This window comes from Borostomias antarcticus, assembly GCF_949987555.1.
Source record: "Borostomias antarcticus genome assembly, chromosome: 11".
Lineage (NCBI taxonomy): Eukaryota > Metazoa > Chordata > Actinopteri > Stomiiformes > Stomiidae > Borostomias > Borostomias antarcticus.
The window spans coordinates 1,213,011-1,226,391 of record NC_140244.1 but is presented as its reverse complement, the minus strand read 5'-3'; the positions used below and the strand labels follow the sequence as shown (position 1 = coordinate 1,226,391).

General features: G+C 49.9%; 1 protein-coding gene across 1 annotated transcript; it reads right to left on the bottom strand.

Moving 5' to 3' along the window:
• Positions 1-4,588: 4,588 nt before the first annotated feature.
• On the bottom strand, positions 4,589-13,317 carry LOC311315100 (BOS complex subunit ncln; the record flags this gene model as incomplete). Its single annotated transcript, XM_084445701.1, has 15 exons — positions 4,589-4,645; positions 5,404-5,482; positions 5,577-5,630; positions 5,916-6,088; positions 6,468-6,506; positions 6,840-6,927; positions 7,499-7,677; positions 8,397-8,536; positions 9,243-9,331; positions 9,599-9,702; positions 10,680-10,757; positions 11,018-11,115; positions 11,889-12,033; positions 12,574-12,764; positions 13,173-13,317. The coding sequence occupies 15 exons, from the start codon at positions 13,315-13,317 to the stop codon at positions 4,589-4,591; spliced, it is 1,659 nt and encodes a 552-aa protein (XP_084301827.1).
• Between the last annotated feature and the right edge of the window lie 64 nt (positions 13,318-13,381).

The following is a 13,381-nucleotide window of genomic DNA, read 5'->3' as shown; positions in this document are numbered from 1 at the left end:
CTTACCCTGCTGCTCTCCTCCTACGCTCTCTCCTTACCCTGCTGCTCTCCTCGTAGGTCTCTCCTTACCCTGCTGCTCTCCTCGTAGGTCTCTCCTTACCCTGCTGCTCTCCTCGTACTGTCCCTCCTTACCCTGCTGCTCTCCTCGTACTGTCTCTCTTTACCCTGCTGCTCTCCTCCTACTGTCTCTCCTTACCCTGCTGCTCTCCTCGTAGGTCTCTCCTTACCCTGCTGCTCTCCTCCTACTGTCCCTCCTTACCCTGCTGCTCTCCTCGTACGGTCTCTCCTTACCCTGCTGCTCTCCTCGTAGGTCTCTCCTTACCCTGCTGCTCTCCTCCTACTGTCCCTCCTTACCCTGCTGCTCTCCTCCTACTGTCTCTCCTTACCCTGCTGCTCTCCTCCTACTGTCTCTCCTTACCCTGCTGCTCTCCCCGTACTGTCCCTCCTTACCCTGCTGCTCTCCTCCTACTGTCTCTCCTTACCCTGCTGCTCTCCTCCTACTGTCTCTCCTTACCCTGCTGCTCTCCTCCTACTGTCCCTCCTTACCCTGCTGCTCTCTCCTTACCCTGCTGCTCTCCCCGTACTGTCCCTCCTTACCCTGCTGCTCTCCCCGTACTGTCCCTCCTTACCCTGCTGCTCTCCCCGTACTGTCCCTCCTTACCCTGCTGCTCTCCTCCTACTGTCTCTCCTTACCCTGCTGCTCTCCTCCTACTGTCTCTCCTTACCCTGCTGCTCTCCCCGTACTGTCTCTCCTTACCCTGCTGCTCTCCTCCTACTGTCTCTCCTTACCCTGCTGCTCTCCTCCTACTGTCTCTCCTTACCCTGCTGCTCTCCTCCTACTGTCCCTCCTTACCCTGCTGCTCTCCTCGTACCGTCTCTCCTTACCCTGCTGCTCTCCTCCTACTGTCTCTCCTTACCCTGCTGCTCTCCTCGTAGGTCCCTCCTTACCCTGCTGCTCTCCTCCTACTGTCTCTCCTTACCCTGCTGCTCTCCTCCTACTGTCCCTCCTTACCCTGCTGCTCTCCCCGTACTGTCCCTCCTTACCCTGCTGTTCTCCCCGTACTGTCCCTCCTTACCCTGCTGCTCTCCCCGTACGCTCTCTCCTTACCCTGCTGCTCTCCTCGTACGCTCTCTCCTTACCCTGCTGCTCTCCTCCTACTGTCTCTCCTTACCCTGCTGCTCTCCTCCTACTGTCTCTCCTTACCCTGCTGCTCTCCTCGTACTTCCTCTCCTTACCCTGCTGCTCTCCTCGTAGGTCTCTCCTTACCCTGCTGCTCTCCTCCTACTGTCTCTCCTTACCCTGCTGCTCTCCTCCTACGCTCTCTCCTTACCCTGCTGCTCTCCTCCTACTGTCTCTCCTTACCCTGCTGCTCTCCTCCTACGCTCTCTCCTTACCCTGCTGCTCTCCTCCTACTGTCTCTCCTTACCCTGCTGCTCTCCTCCTACTGTCTCTCCTTACCCTGCTGCTCTCCTCCTAATGTCGCCTGTCTCTCTCCTCCCTCCCTGGGTCATCCTCCTCTCTCTCTCTCTCTCCTCCCTCCCTGGGTCACCCTCCTCTCTCTCTCTCTCTCCTCCCTCCCTGGGTCACCCTCCTCTCTCTCTCTCTCTCCTCCCTCCCTGGGTCACCCTCCTCTCTCTCTCTCCTCCCTCCCTGGGTCATCCTCCTCTCTCTCTCTCTCTCCTCCCTCCCTGGGTCACCTTCCTCTCTCTCTCTCTCTCCTCCCTCCCTGGGTCACCCTCCCCTCTCTCTCTCTCTCCTCCCTCCCTGGGTCATCCTCCTCTCTCTCTCTCTCTCTCTCTCTCCTCCCTCCCTGGGTCACCCTCCTCTCTCTCTCTCTCTCCTCCCTGGGTCACCCTCCTCTCTCTCTCTCCTCCCTCCCTGGGTCACCCTCCTCTCTCTCTCTCTCTCTCTCTCTCTCTCTCTCTCTCTCTCTCTCTCTCTCTCTCCTCCCTCCCTGGGTCACCCTCCTCTCTCTCTCTCCTCCCTCCCTGGGTCACCCTCCTCTCTCTCTCTCTCTCTCTCTCTCTCTCTCTCTCTCTCTCTCTCTCTCTCTCTCTCTCTCTCTCTCCTCCCTCCCTGGGTCATCCTCCTCTCTCTCTCTCTCTCCTCCCTCCCTGGGTCATCCTCCTCTCTCTCTCCTCCCTCCCTGGGTCATCCTCCCCTCTCTCTCCTCCCTCCCTGGGTCATCCTCCTCTCTCTCTCCTCCCTCCCTGGGTCATCCTCCTCTCTCTCTCTCCTCCCTCCCTGGGTCACCTTCCTCTCTCTCTCTCCTCCCTCCCTGGGTCATCCTCCTCTCTCTCTCTCCTCCCTCCCTGGGTCACCTTCCTCTCTCTCTCTCCTCCCTCCCTGGGTCACCCTCCTCTCTCTCTCTCTCCCTCCCTGGGTCACCCTCCTCTCTCTCTCTCCTCCCTCCCTGGGTCACCCTCCCCTCTCTCTCTCTCTCTCTCCTCCCTCCCTGGGTCACCCTCCTCTCTCTCTCCTCCCTCCCTGGGTCATCCTCCTCTCTCTCTCCTCCCTCCCTGGGTCATCCTCCTCTCTCTCTCTCTCTCCTCCCTCCCTGGGTCATCCTCCTCTCTCTCTCCTCCCTCCCTGGGTCACCCTCCTCTCTCTCTCTCTCTCTCCTCCCTCCCTGGGTCACCCTCCTCTCTCTCTCCTCCCTCCCTGGGTCACCCTCCTCTCTCTCTCTCCTCCCTCCCTGGGTCACCCTCCCCTCTCTCTCTCTCTCCTCCCTCCCTGGGTCATCCTCCTCTCTCTCCTCCCTCCCTGGGTCATCCTCCTCTCTCCTCCCTCCCTGGAGGTTGCCTGAGGCACGACCCCAAAACCTTCCCCTCCCACTTCAGCACCAGGGACAGCGTGGCCAGGTGCTCCACGAGGTGTCAACCCAGATAGCAAGCGGATCTGGGCCATATACAGGCCAGATCTGGCCCTTGTGGCTTAGTTCCGGCCCATATATGGCCCAGAATCATTACACATCCGCTTGCTATCCGGGAACCCCACCCCCAACTGCAACCAATCGCCCAATCCAGGCTGCGTGGCGACTGGAGCAGCTGCAGCCGCGAGGTCACCCAGATAGCAAGCGGATGTGTAATGATTCTGGGCCATATATGGGCCGGAACTAAGCCACAAGGGCCAGATCTGGCCTGTATATGGCCCAGATCCGCTTGCTATCTGGGTAACGAGCCACCTCAGCACAACAGGCTGAGCCGGGGGGAAGCGGTCAGTAGTCTATGGACTCGGTGAGTAGCGAGCGAGTGAGTGCGGTTTGACCACGTTTGTTTGGAAGACCATTCATGTTGTTTTTTCCTCTCTTCCGCTGAAGCTGTGACCCTTGACCTCCAGCTGTGTGGACCCCCACCGGTCGACCCTAAGCCCCGTGGACTGCACACTAGAACTGTTTCCGTGTGCCTTCATATTTTTTCAGTAGAGATTTTTGGAATAAAGCTCTTGACTGGACTGTGTTTTACTGAGCTCTGTTTTACAACACACACACACACACACACACACACTCATGTAAACACACTCACACACACACACACACACTCACACTCACACACTCACACACACACACATACTCACACACACACACAGACACACATACACACACACACACACTCACACTCACACACTCACACACACACACACATACTCACACACACACACAGACACACATACACACACACACACACATACTCACGCACACTCACACTCACGCACACACACACACTCACACTCACGCACACACACACACACTCACGCACACACACACACTCACGCACACACACACACACACACACACACTCACGCACACACACACACACACTCACACACACACACACACTCACACACACACACACACACGCTTCTCTCGTCGCAATCTGAGCAGCCGTCCTCCACAGCTCACAGACCTCTTTACCCAGAAGCCCCCCCTGCTGAGACACCAGCCTGGGTCAGCTCTCTCCCTGCCAAGAGACCAGCCTGGGTCAGCTCTCTCCCTGCCAAGAGACCAGCCTGGGTCAGCTCTCTCCCTGCCAAGAGACCAGCCCGGGTCAGCTGGTCTCTCTCTCTCCCCGGAGCCTCCCGGCTTCACAGGGCATCAATAATTCAGCGACTGTCTGTGGGGCCCCTTTGTGTCACAACTGCAGAGCACAGGGCGACAGCCAATTAAAATCCTTTCAAAGACGGACAGGTCCACAATGGTGACACTGTGGGGGGGATCTGTAGAAGCCTGGCCTGAGAAATGAGTTTTTGTTTATTTGTTTGATCCCTGATGTGCTGCGTATCGTAGTGAAGGAGCTTGTGTTCCACCACAGACCACACGTTCCACCACAGACAGAGTGGTTCTTCATAGAACCCCCCCCCCCCCAACTCCCCCTGAACTCTTGGTACATTCCGTCTCACCTGTACGAACGGAAGTCATGTCCCATTTGTGGTTTTGGTCCCAGCATTTTTAATCAGTCATTTATTGAAAGCGTGTTCTTTCAGAGGATTTCCTTTTAATCGCAAAATACAGATGGTTTGCACAAAAAAAAAAAGAAATAAAACATTCTTTATTCTTTTCATCAATACGCACAACGCGCCGCTTGTAGACTCACAGCTGTTTGGACTTCACTGCTGCTTTGAGTTTTGTGTACAGATATCCAAAGTTCTGGAAAAGAGAGGAGCAAGTGGTTAGGGGCGTTTCTTATGACTTTGATCTATAATGGGGTGCCATTTAGGTGTGCCTGGTGACAAGGTGTGCCTAGTGACACAATAGTAGCCCAGATAGCAAGCGGATTTGGGCCATATACAGGCCAGATCTGGCCCTTGTGGCTTAGTTCCGGCCCATATATGGCCCAGAATCATTACACATCCGCTTGCTATCTGGGAGGCCACTGACAGCTGATGTGGTCCCTTGTTCAGAAAGGATGTTTGAGGCGCTGGTGAAAAGCCAGCGAGCAACTATACAGAAGGACATTGTACATAAGTGAGTGGAGAGAGAGAAGGTTTCAGTATGTGATAAAGAAAAGAGTGTCCTTTTTTTGCATTTCGTTTTATATGACCTTTTATGTGTAGCACTTTGTCTTGATGCTTTTAATGTCTCATGTGAAGCACTTTGAATTGCCTCGTTGCTGAAATGTGCTGTACAAATAAACTTGCCTTGCCTTACTCCATGAAGGTCGGACCGATCGGCTATTTTCGGAATGTTGTACTTGGACGAATCAGTGACATTCTCTTTGCCTATTTAAATAAACTTGCCTTGCCTTACAATGCAACGGAAAAGAGGCTCAGCTTTTGTGTACCCCACCAGGCCAACATTAAGAAGACAGCGCATCCAAAGGTATAGAGTTGAGACGAGGGCATTTCTACAACTATAGCAGGCAATACTCACTAACTGAACAAAGTGGAAATATAAATGCCACTTACCTCGATGGCATAGTAGGCCACCCCTAAATAAGCTGCAATGCAACCACCTAGGAAGAGATCGAAGGCAGCAGGCTTCACTCTGGAGATGAACAAAATATTAATATTTATTATGATATACGTAATTATGATACATAATTAAAAATGAAATGATGAAACGTATGTTATTCTCCGACCTGTACATCATCATTGGCTGGTTCATTTGGTCGAAGAAGGTGATGTCAGGATCCCTGTAAGATAAACATAACCGTTGTTTTAGCTGACGCTAATCTTATTTGGCTGTTGAAATACCGATATTGCATTTGTGTGAGAGTTTGAGGGATATGTTATGTGTAGTGTGTGTGCGTGTGTGTGCCTGTGTGCGTGTGTCCGTGCGTGTGTGTGAGTGTGCGTGTCCGTGTGCGTGTGTGTGTGTGTGCGTGTCTGTGCCTGTGTGCATGTGTCCGTGCGCGTGTGTGTGTGTGTGACTGGTCTGTCCTCATTCTGCTGCTGAGCGTGACCGCGTGTCTCCGTACCTCTTGTCCTGTCGGAAGGTGTGTCTCTGGACCTGGAGGACGTGGTGTCTCAGCTCCTGCTCCAGGGAGTTGACCAGCAGGCTCTGTCTGGGCTCCCTGTCCAGCAGCTGGGCGGCGCGAGGGACGGACGTCAGGAAGGACATCAGCGTGGACAGACGGCTGTCCTGGACCTCCTGTAGGAGGGCGTATAGAGGAAACCATGACAAACGTACGGGGCACCCCAGATAGCAAGCGGATCTGGGCCGTATATGGGCCTGAACTAAGCCACAAGGGCCAGATCTGGCCTGTATATGGCCCAGATCCGCTTGCTATCTGGGACATGTATGGATGGTGTTTGTTGAATTGTTGTCTCTGAGTACTATACTATAGTAACTATATCGTCTGTATTCTTAATACAATAACGTCACATCACTGTTTTTGTGTGATGCAATACCACGAAGTCAACATTAGAGGGCGCTGTGATTTTTCTTATCTTCCAATTCCAAATGGATGAAAACTCTACATTGAGATGTCCTGTAGGCTAGGGGTGAATGTGAATATTGAATATCTTACCAGATGGCCCTTGAAAATCTGTATATCCTTTGCAGAACCCTGGAAGAAAACATATTGAGAAGCTTATAGTTTGTAAATAAATAAATAATTACATACATACATAAATACATAAATGAATAAATAAATACATATGCATTTGAAAAATGTGAGTCTATGAGAATATGAACATGTACTGTAGGCTCTACTCTAGACAAATTACTTTAAATAATTTAACTTCTTAATGATTTTTCGTTATGCTGACTGTATTGTGCGAATTTGAATCCCATCTGAGACTAAAACTATGGATGCGTTCATTGTTTTCAACAATGGTTCTTTGATAATCATGTGCACTGTATGTGTCTTTAAGCATGTGTCTGTTTGCTTGTTTCATACCTCATCAGAAAGATTGAACATAAATCTTGCGAGAGATTCTGCGATGATGATGCCGTTTCGTTTGAGCTTCCTGAAATCCACCTGCGACCTGGTTCCCGAAAAGCAGAGGTAAAGTTCACCAGGAAACCAAGATGATAAAATACAGAGTTCACCAGAGAAACACCGTGATCTACAGCAAGAGCAATATAGCACCACTATGGCATCCAATCAAATGTGATGGAAGGACCATATTTCTAGTCCGTTCAGGAAACTCAATCAGGTGACAACAGATCAATAAAGAAACAACAAACAACAAACTCGCTTGTCATCTGTTGAAATTAGAAAAAGGCTTCATCATTGCATCTCTGAGGTGAAAGAACAGTTTTGTTAGTTCACTTTCTGTAGTCAGGAGGAAAGTAGAGAGGGTAAAAGACACGTAGCAAAACAACCATACTAGAACCCTACTAGAACCCTGGTCTCTATCTGTATACAACCATACTAGAACCCTGGTCTCTATCTGTATACAACCATACTAGAACCCTGGTCTCTATCTGAACACAACCATACTAGAACCCTGGTCTCTATCTGAACACAACCATACTAGAACCCTGGTCTCTCTCTGTATACAACCATACTAGAACCCGCGGCCTTCTGAGCGACTGTAGAACCACAACACTTACGTAGTGTCCAGTATGGAGCCGCGCAGCCCAGACCTGGGGTCTTCCAGGTGAGACAGAGTGAACCCTGGGATACCGCGCAGCCCGAACCGCTCGTGTTCCCACGTCACAGTGGACTCCGCCAAATTGATCTTCTTATGGATCACACCCAGTCTGACCCACGGGAAGCGGTCAGATACCACCTAGAACGGAGGGGGAATCTGGGTTTCAGTTTCAGTTTAGTTATCTGCAGGTTATATACAGGCCAGATCTGGCCCTTGTGGTTTAGTTCCGGCCCATATATGGCCCAGAATCATTACACATCCGCTTGCTATCTGGGTAATAAACAATAACATTGTAAATACACCAGTTAGCCAAAAGGTTTTTCATCCGTAGTCACCGGCCAAGATGTTGATCTGCATGGTGCAAGATGCAAGATGGTGGATAATGAGTTTGAATCTCAGAATGAACAGTGTGTCAATTCTGTTGTTGTTTTTTTAAATCAATGATAATCTGTCAGGTTGTGTTTCACATTAAGATATTCCAGAAACCTGATATAAGGAAATGACAATTCTTTGAACTTCTTTTGAGAACAATTTACAATCTTTTGTTACAATAATTTTAGATGTGTGATTTCGTAAGTAGCTGTGTTTTTGAACTATTGTATTTTACTGTTATTATTGTATTTACTATCATGTTTCTTTCTTTTCTTATTTTTTCTTGAATTCTATTTATGAATTGTAGTATTTTCTGCATTATTGTATTGTACTGTATGTTTTAGTTGAGGACTCTTGGAAGACTAGCCGATGGCTAAAAGAGATACTAATAAACAACAAACAACAATCACACCAATCTATCCGAGCGAGACTAGCCAATCCAAGTGTTTTCCCACGTCGTGTCCTGTCCAGTCATTGGTTGTTACCTGCTCCAATAGCTGAATGAAGGTGTGTTGGGGGGTGCCAGGTTTGGGAGGGCGGGACACATGCAGGTAAAGCTCATCCCCATTGGCCAGAGTGTCCAGACACAGAACAAACGCCACATTGTCGTGGAGGAGACTGGACTCTGATTGGTCGAAAAGGAAAGTGTGAGTGTGAATACTTAATTTCAGGTTCCCATCTGTACTTTAATAACTTAATTTCAGGTTTTACATCTATACTTTAATAACCTCATTCCAAAGGGTACACACAATGTATAATATGTGATTCATCTGTAACCATATGAATTGCATAAACAATATTCATTAAATGAAGCGGAGATATTGCGGATATTTAAACAAGACTAGCCCTGAGCCTTATACCCATAGGCTCAGGTACAGAATGCCAACGTCAAGGCAAGGCAAGTTTATTTGTACAGCACATTTCAGCAACAAGGCAATTCAAAGTGCTTCACATGAGACATTAAAAGCATCAAGACAAAGTGCAACACATAAAAGGTCATATAAAACGAAATGCAAAAAAAGGACCCTCTTTTCTTTATCACATACTGAAACCTTCTCTCTCTCCACTCACTTACGTACAATGTCCTTCTGTATAGTTGCTCGCTGGCTTTTCCCCAGTGCCTCAAACATCCTTTCTGAGCAAGGGACCACATCAGCTGTGAGTGACCTACTGTTGAGTCACTAGTCACACTTTGCACCAAAAACCAACTTCTCCATTTCCAACATACATTTCCTTCTTTCTCTTCCTCCCTCAAGTTGTTCTACTAACGTTCTCTTGTACTTTGCACGCCAAAGACCAAGAAACAGTAGAGATGGTTCCAACCAACTCACCAGCATGGTCCATGTTCTCTTCCACCCATTTCTTGGTCCCCATGAAGTTATACTTCCCACCGCCAGCCAGAGAGAACAGAAGATTATATCTAGAGGGTCAAGAAACAGGATATCTGTTATATTCTCTGTTAAAATAACTATTCATTTAAGATTTTATTTTGATTTAATTATGTTCAAATTCAATTTCACTGTCATCATCATATGGTCAAAGAGTTACAGAATGTAACGCTGTTAAAGAAAATAATTTCCTAATGTGAATTGCTAATGTGAATTACCAATTAAGCTGTTAATTGGAAATTCACATCAGCAATTCACATTAGGAAATGATTGTAACTTAAGCGTGTTGTGTGGCTCACTGTGGCTTGGTGCTTGGGTTGCTATAGAGCTTCTGGAACAGTCTGACTAACTCCAGCAGGATGGTGACCCCACTGCCATTGGAGTCTGCTCCATATGCCAGCCACTGTTACACACACACACACACACACACACACACACACGCACACACAACACGTACAACACATACACACACACGCGCGCAAGCACGCACACGTATACACACACACACACACACACACACACACACACACACACACACACACACACACGTCAGAGATATTGAAGAACACAGTTTAGCAATGCAAGTCATTTTAGTTTGAATAAACAAGCCTGCAGTCATCAGATAAACCAAACGGTTTATCACCTACGAGGGATTCAGGATTTGGACACGGTCGTCCACGTTCAGAGGGGCTGACGCTGCCAGATGGACAGTTAGATCACATGCATGGGGGTGTCCAATAATAAGAGAGCTTATTGGAAGGGGGGGGTGAACAGTACTGAAGGGAGTTATGTTATTAACTTTAGCCCCCTTCTCCTATCTGTACAGTAAACGACCCCCCTAACTGAATTGAAGTAGCTAAGGTTAATCCACCTTAGCTAAATGTAAAATATCTTGCGGCTGTAGCTCAGTTAGTAGAGCGGGTCGTTCAGTGATCGAAGGCTCAGCGGTTCGAATCCCAGCTCCGACTGTCCACATGTCGAAGTGTCCTTGAGCAAGACACCTAACCCCAAATTGCTCCCAATGAGCAGGTTAGCACCTTGCATGGCAGCTGCCGCCATTGGTGTGTGAATGTGTGTGTGAATGGGTGAATGAGAGGCCATTGTAAAGCTCTTTGAGTGCCGCTAAGGTGGAAAAGCGCTATATAAGTGCAGTCCATTTACCATTTACCATTTGCTTGCGTTTTTAAAACCAGTGTGAACTCTTTGAATAGGAGCACAGTCGAACATAATGGCAGGTAGAACAGGTAAACAGTACTTGGAGTCGCAACACGGGGATGAAGAAGTAGTTGCAGTGAGGGGTGGGGGGGGGGGTTAAATGAATCAGCTCATCCCAACAGAGCTGCCACAGTCGTATCGAAGCGATGTAAGGATGAGACTCACGGGGGCGAGTCCGTATGAGTCGTAGTAGGCGGAGATGACAATAGTGGGCGGGTCCTTTCCTGCTCCAGGAAGCACACCCTGAAAATCACGGTAACCAATCACATTAAAGATGCCTCGACATCAGTCGTTTCTCCACGTAGAGTCGAATTAACTGAATGCGTAATTTCAGAAGGAGATAGTGACATGCTAGAAATATGCTGGTGTCTACTGTACAGCAAACACAAGGAATAAATACACAATGATGCAAAGAAATATCTATCAACACAGTAGACAGCAAGTTTGAATTCACAAAATGATGTAATTTCATGGGTTCAGCATTATGTGATCCATTCACCCACCTCTAGTGTGACGATGGAGGTGTCACTGATGGTGTTGATGGGATTGTTGTTGCTCACTAGTATCTGGAAGGCAGTGGCTGTGACCATGCTACGAAGAACTAACGAGAGAGAGAGAGAGAGAGAGAGAGAGAGAGAGAGAGAGAGAGAAGGAGAGAGAGAGAGAGAGAGAGAGAGAAATGTACCACTAAATCCAACTGAACAGAGCCAGCGTTTGTGAGATACAGTGAGACAAGTCTTTTTTTTTTACACTGAGCTGCATCCATCTTTTTTTCTTTTCCACTAAAATAACTTTCCTCTGTTTCCCTCGTCACGTTTCTCCCTCTTCCGTTCTGTCTCCCTCTGTGACCTTTGACCCTTCCATCCTCCTCCTCTCCCATCACCCTGTCATCCTCTTCCGCCCGTTCATCCCTCGCTCCAACCCTTCCAGTCTTCCACCACACCTCCCCCACCACCCTTCTCTCCTCCTCCTCCTCCTCCTCCTCCCCCTCCTCCCTCTCCTCCTCCTCCTCCTCCTCCTCCTCTTCTCGTTCTGTCACTCCAAACGTTCCAGTCTTCCCCTATCCGTTTATTCCTTCCTATCCTCTCGTTCTCTCACTCCGAACATCCCTCTTTCCCCCCCGTTCCTCCCTCCATCCCCCTCTCCTCTCATCCTCTCACTCCCACACCCCTCCATCCGTACTCTTCTCCTCCTCCTTGTCTTTCCCTTCATCCCCTCTCCCTCCTCCTCCCTCCCCCTCCTCCTCCCCCTCCTCCCCCTCCTCCCTCTCCTCCTCCTCCCCCTCCCCCTCCTCCCCCTCCTCCTCCTCCCTCTCCTCCCCCTCCTCCTCCTCCCCCTCCTCCCCCTCCTCCTCCTCCCCCTCCTCCTCCTCACCTCGGACCAGTATGGAGGAGGCGCGCATGGCGGCGACGTGCTTCACCTCCTCGTACATGCAGAGGAGCTGCTCGTCCTCTGGCGCCACGTAGACGGGCATGGCGCTCCCCTTCCTCAGCACCTCGCTCTCGCTCGCCATGAACGCCTGGCGGGGGAGGGGGGGGGGGGGTGGGGGGCGCCACGTAGGGATGGAACGATAACCGGTATCATTTTTATTTACTTTTTATTTTTATTTAACCTTTATTTAACCAGATAAGTCAATTGAGAACCAATTCTCATTTGCAATGAATAATATACACACCTAACCCCAAATCACTCCCAGTGAGCAGGTTAGCACCTTGCATGGCAGCTATCGCCATTGGTGTGTGAGTGTGTGTGTGAATGGGTGAATGAGAGGCCATTGTAAAGCTCTTTGAGTGCCGCTAAGGTGGAAAAGCGCTATATAAGAGGTTGGAACAACTACTTCTGTGGACTATGGCTAAATAGAGATATTTAGTTCAAAGGTACAGATGGTAGTAGGGACCCAGATAGCAAGCGGATCTGGGCCATATGTGGGCCGGAACTAAGCCACAAGTGCCAGATCTGGCCTGTATATGGCCCTGATCGGATTGCTGTCTGGGGATAGTCTCCCTAACATCCAGACCCAGATGAGCGGGCGTGGCGGCGGGCCGTCGTCGGGGCTCACCTGTATGACGCGGCTCGGCTCGGCCGAGATGTTTCTGGGGAGCAGGACGAGCACGGCGGCCGCGTTCTGCCTCTGCGCCTCCAGGAGGCGCTGCGCCGTGAAGTCCGGCAGCTTCATGACCACGCAGCGCCGCGTCAGGCCCGCGTCGTCCGCCGACCGCGCCTCCGCCACCACCATGGCCCCGCGGCAACCTCAACAGTCAAGGGTCAGAGGTCAACATCGGCTTTTGGGTTAAAGGCAAAGTCCCAACTTTTGGCACTATTTATATATATATTGAGACAATGTTATATTTGTAGCGGATTTTATTAGCAGCTGTAATAAACCAATTACTGTCACAACAATGGTTATTTAATAAAAAAATGAATAAAACATTTATAACTGATTAGAAACTCATTAGAAATGAAAACGGAATCCTGTCAAAAAGTCATGTTAAGCTGTGGAGGGCTTTGCACCAGTGCCGACCCAGATAGCAAGCGGATCTGGGCCATATACAGGCCAGATCTGGTCCTTGTGGCTTAGTTCCGGCCCATATATGGCCCAGATCCGCTTGCTATCTGGGGATGTATGGAAGCGTGTGGTCTTGTGAGCGGTGACCTCACCGTGTTTGTGCCGCCGCAGGTCGTACTGCTGCATCCTGTAGGCCGTGAACTCGTAGGACGACATGGCGGGCAGGGCAGACGCGCGCAGAGGCGGGATGCACAGCGGGAGGAGGAGCCACGCCACGCCCGTCAACGCGCTCAACATCGCCGCGCCGCTTCCTGTCCGTGTCGTGTTCTTGGCGTGTAGTTGGGCGGCGGTACTCTACGGA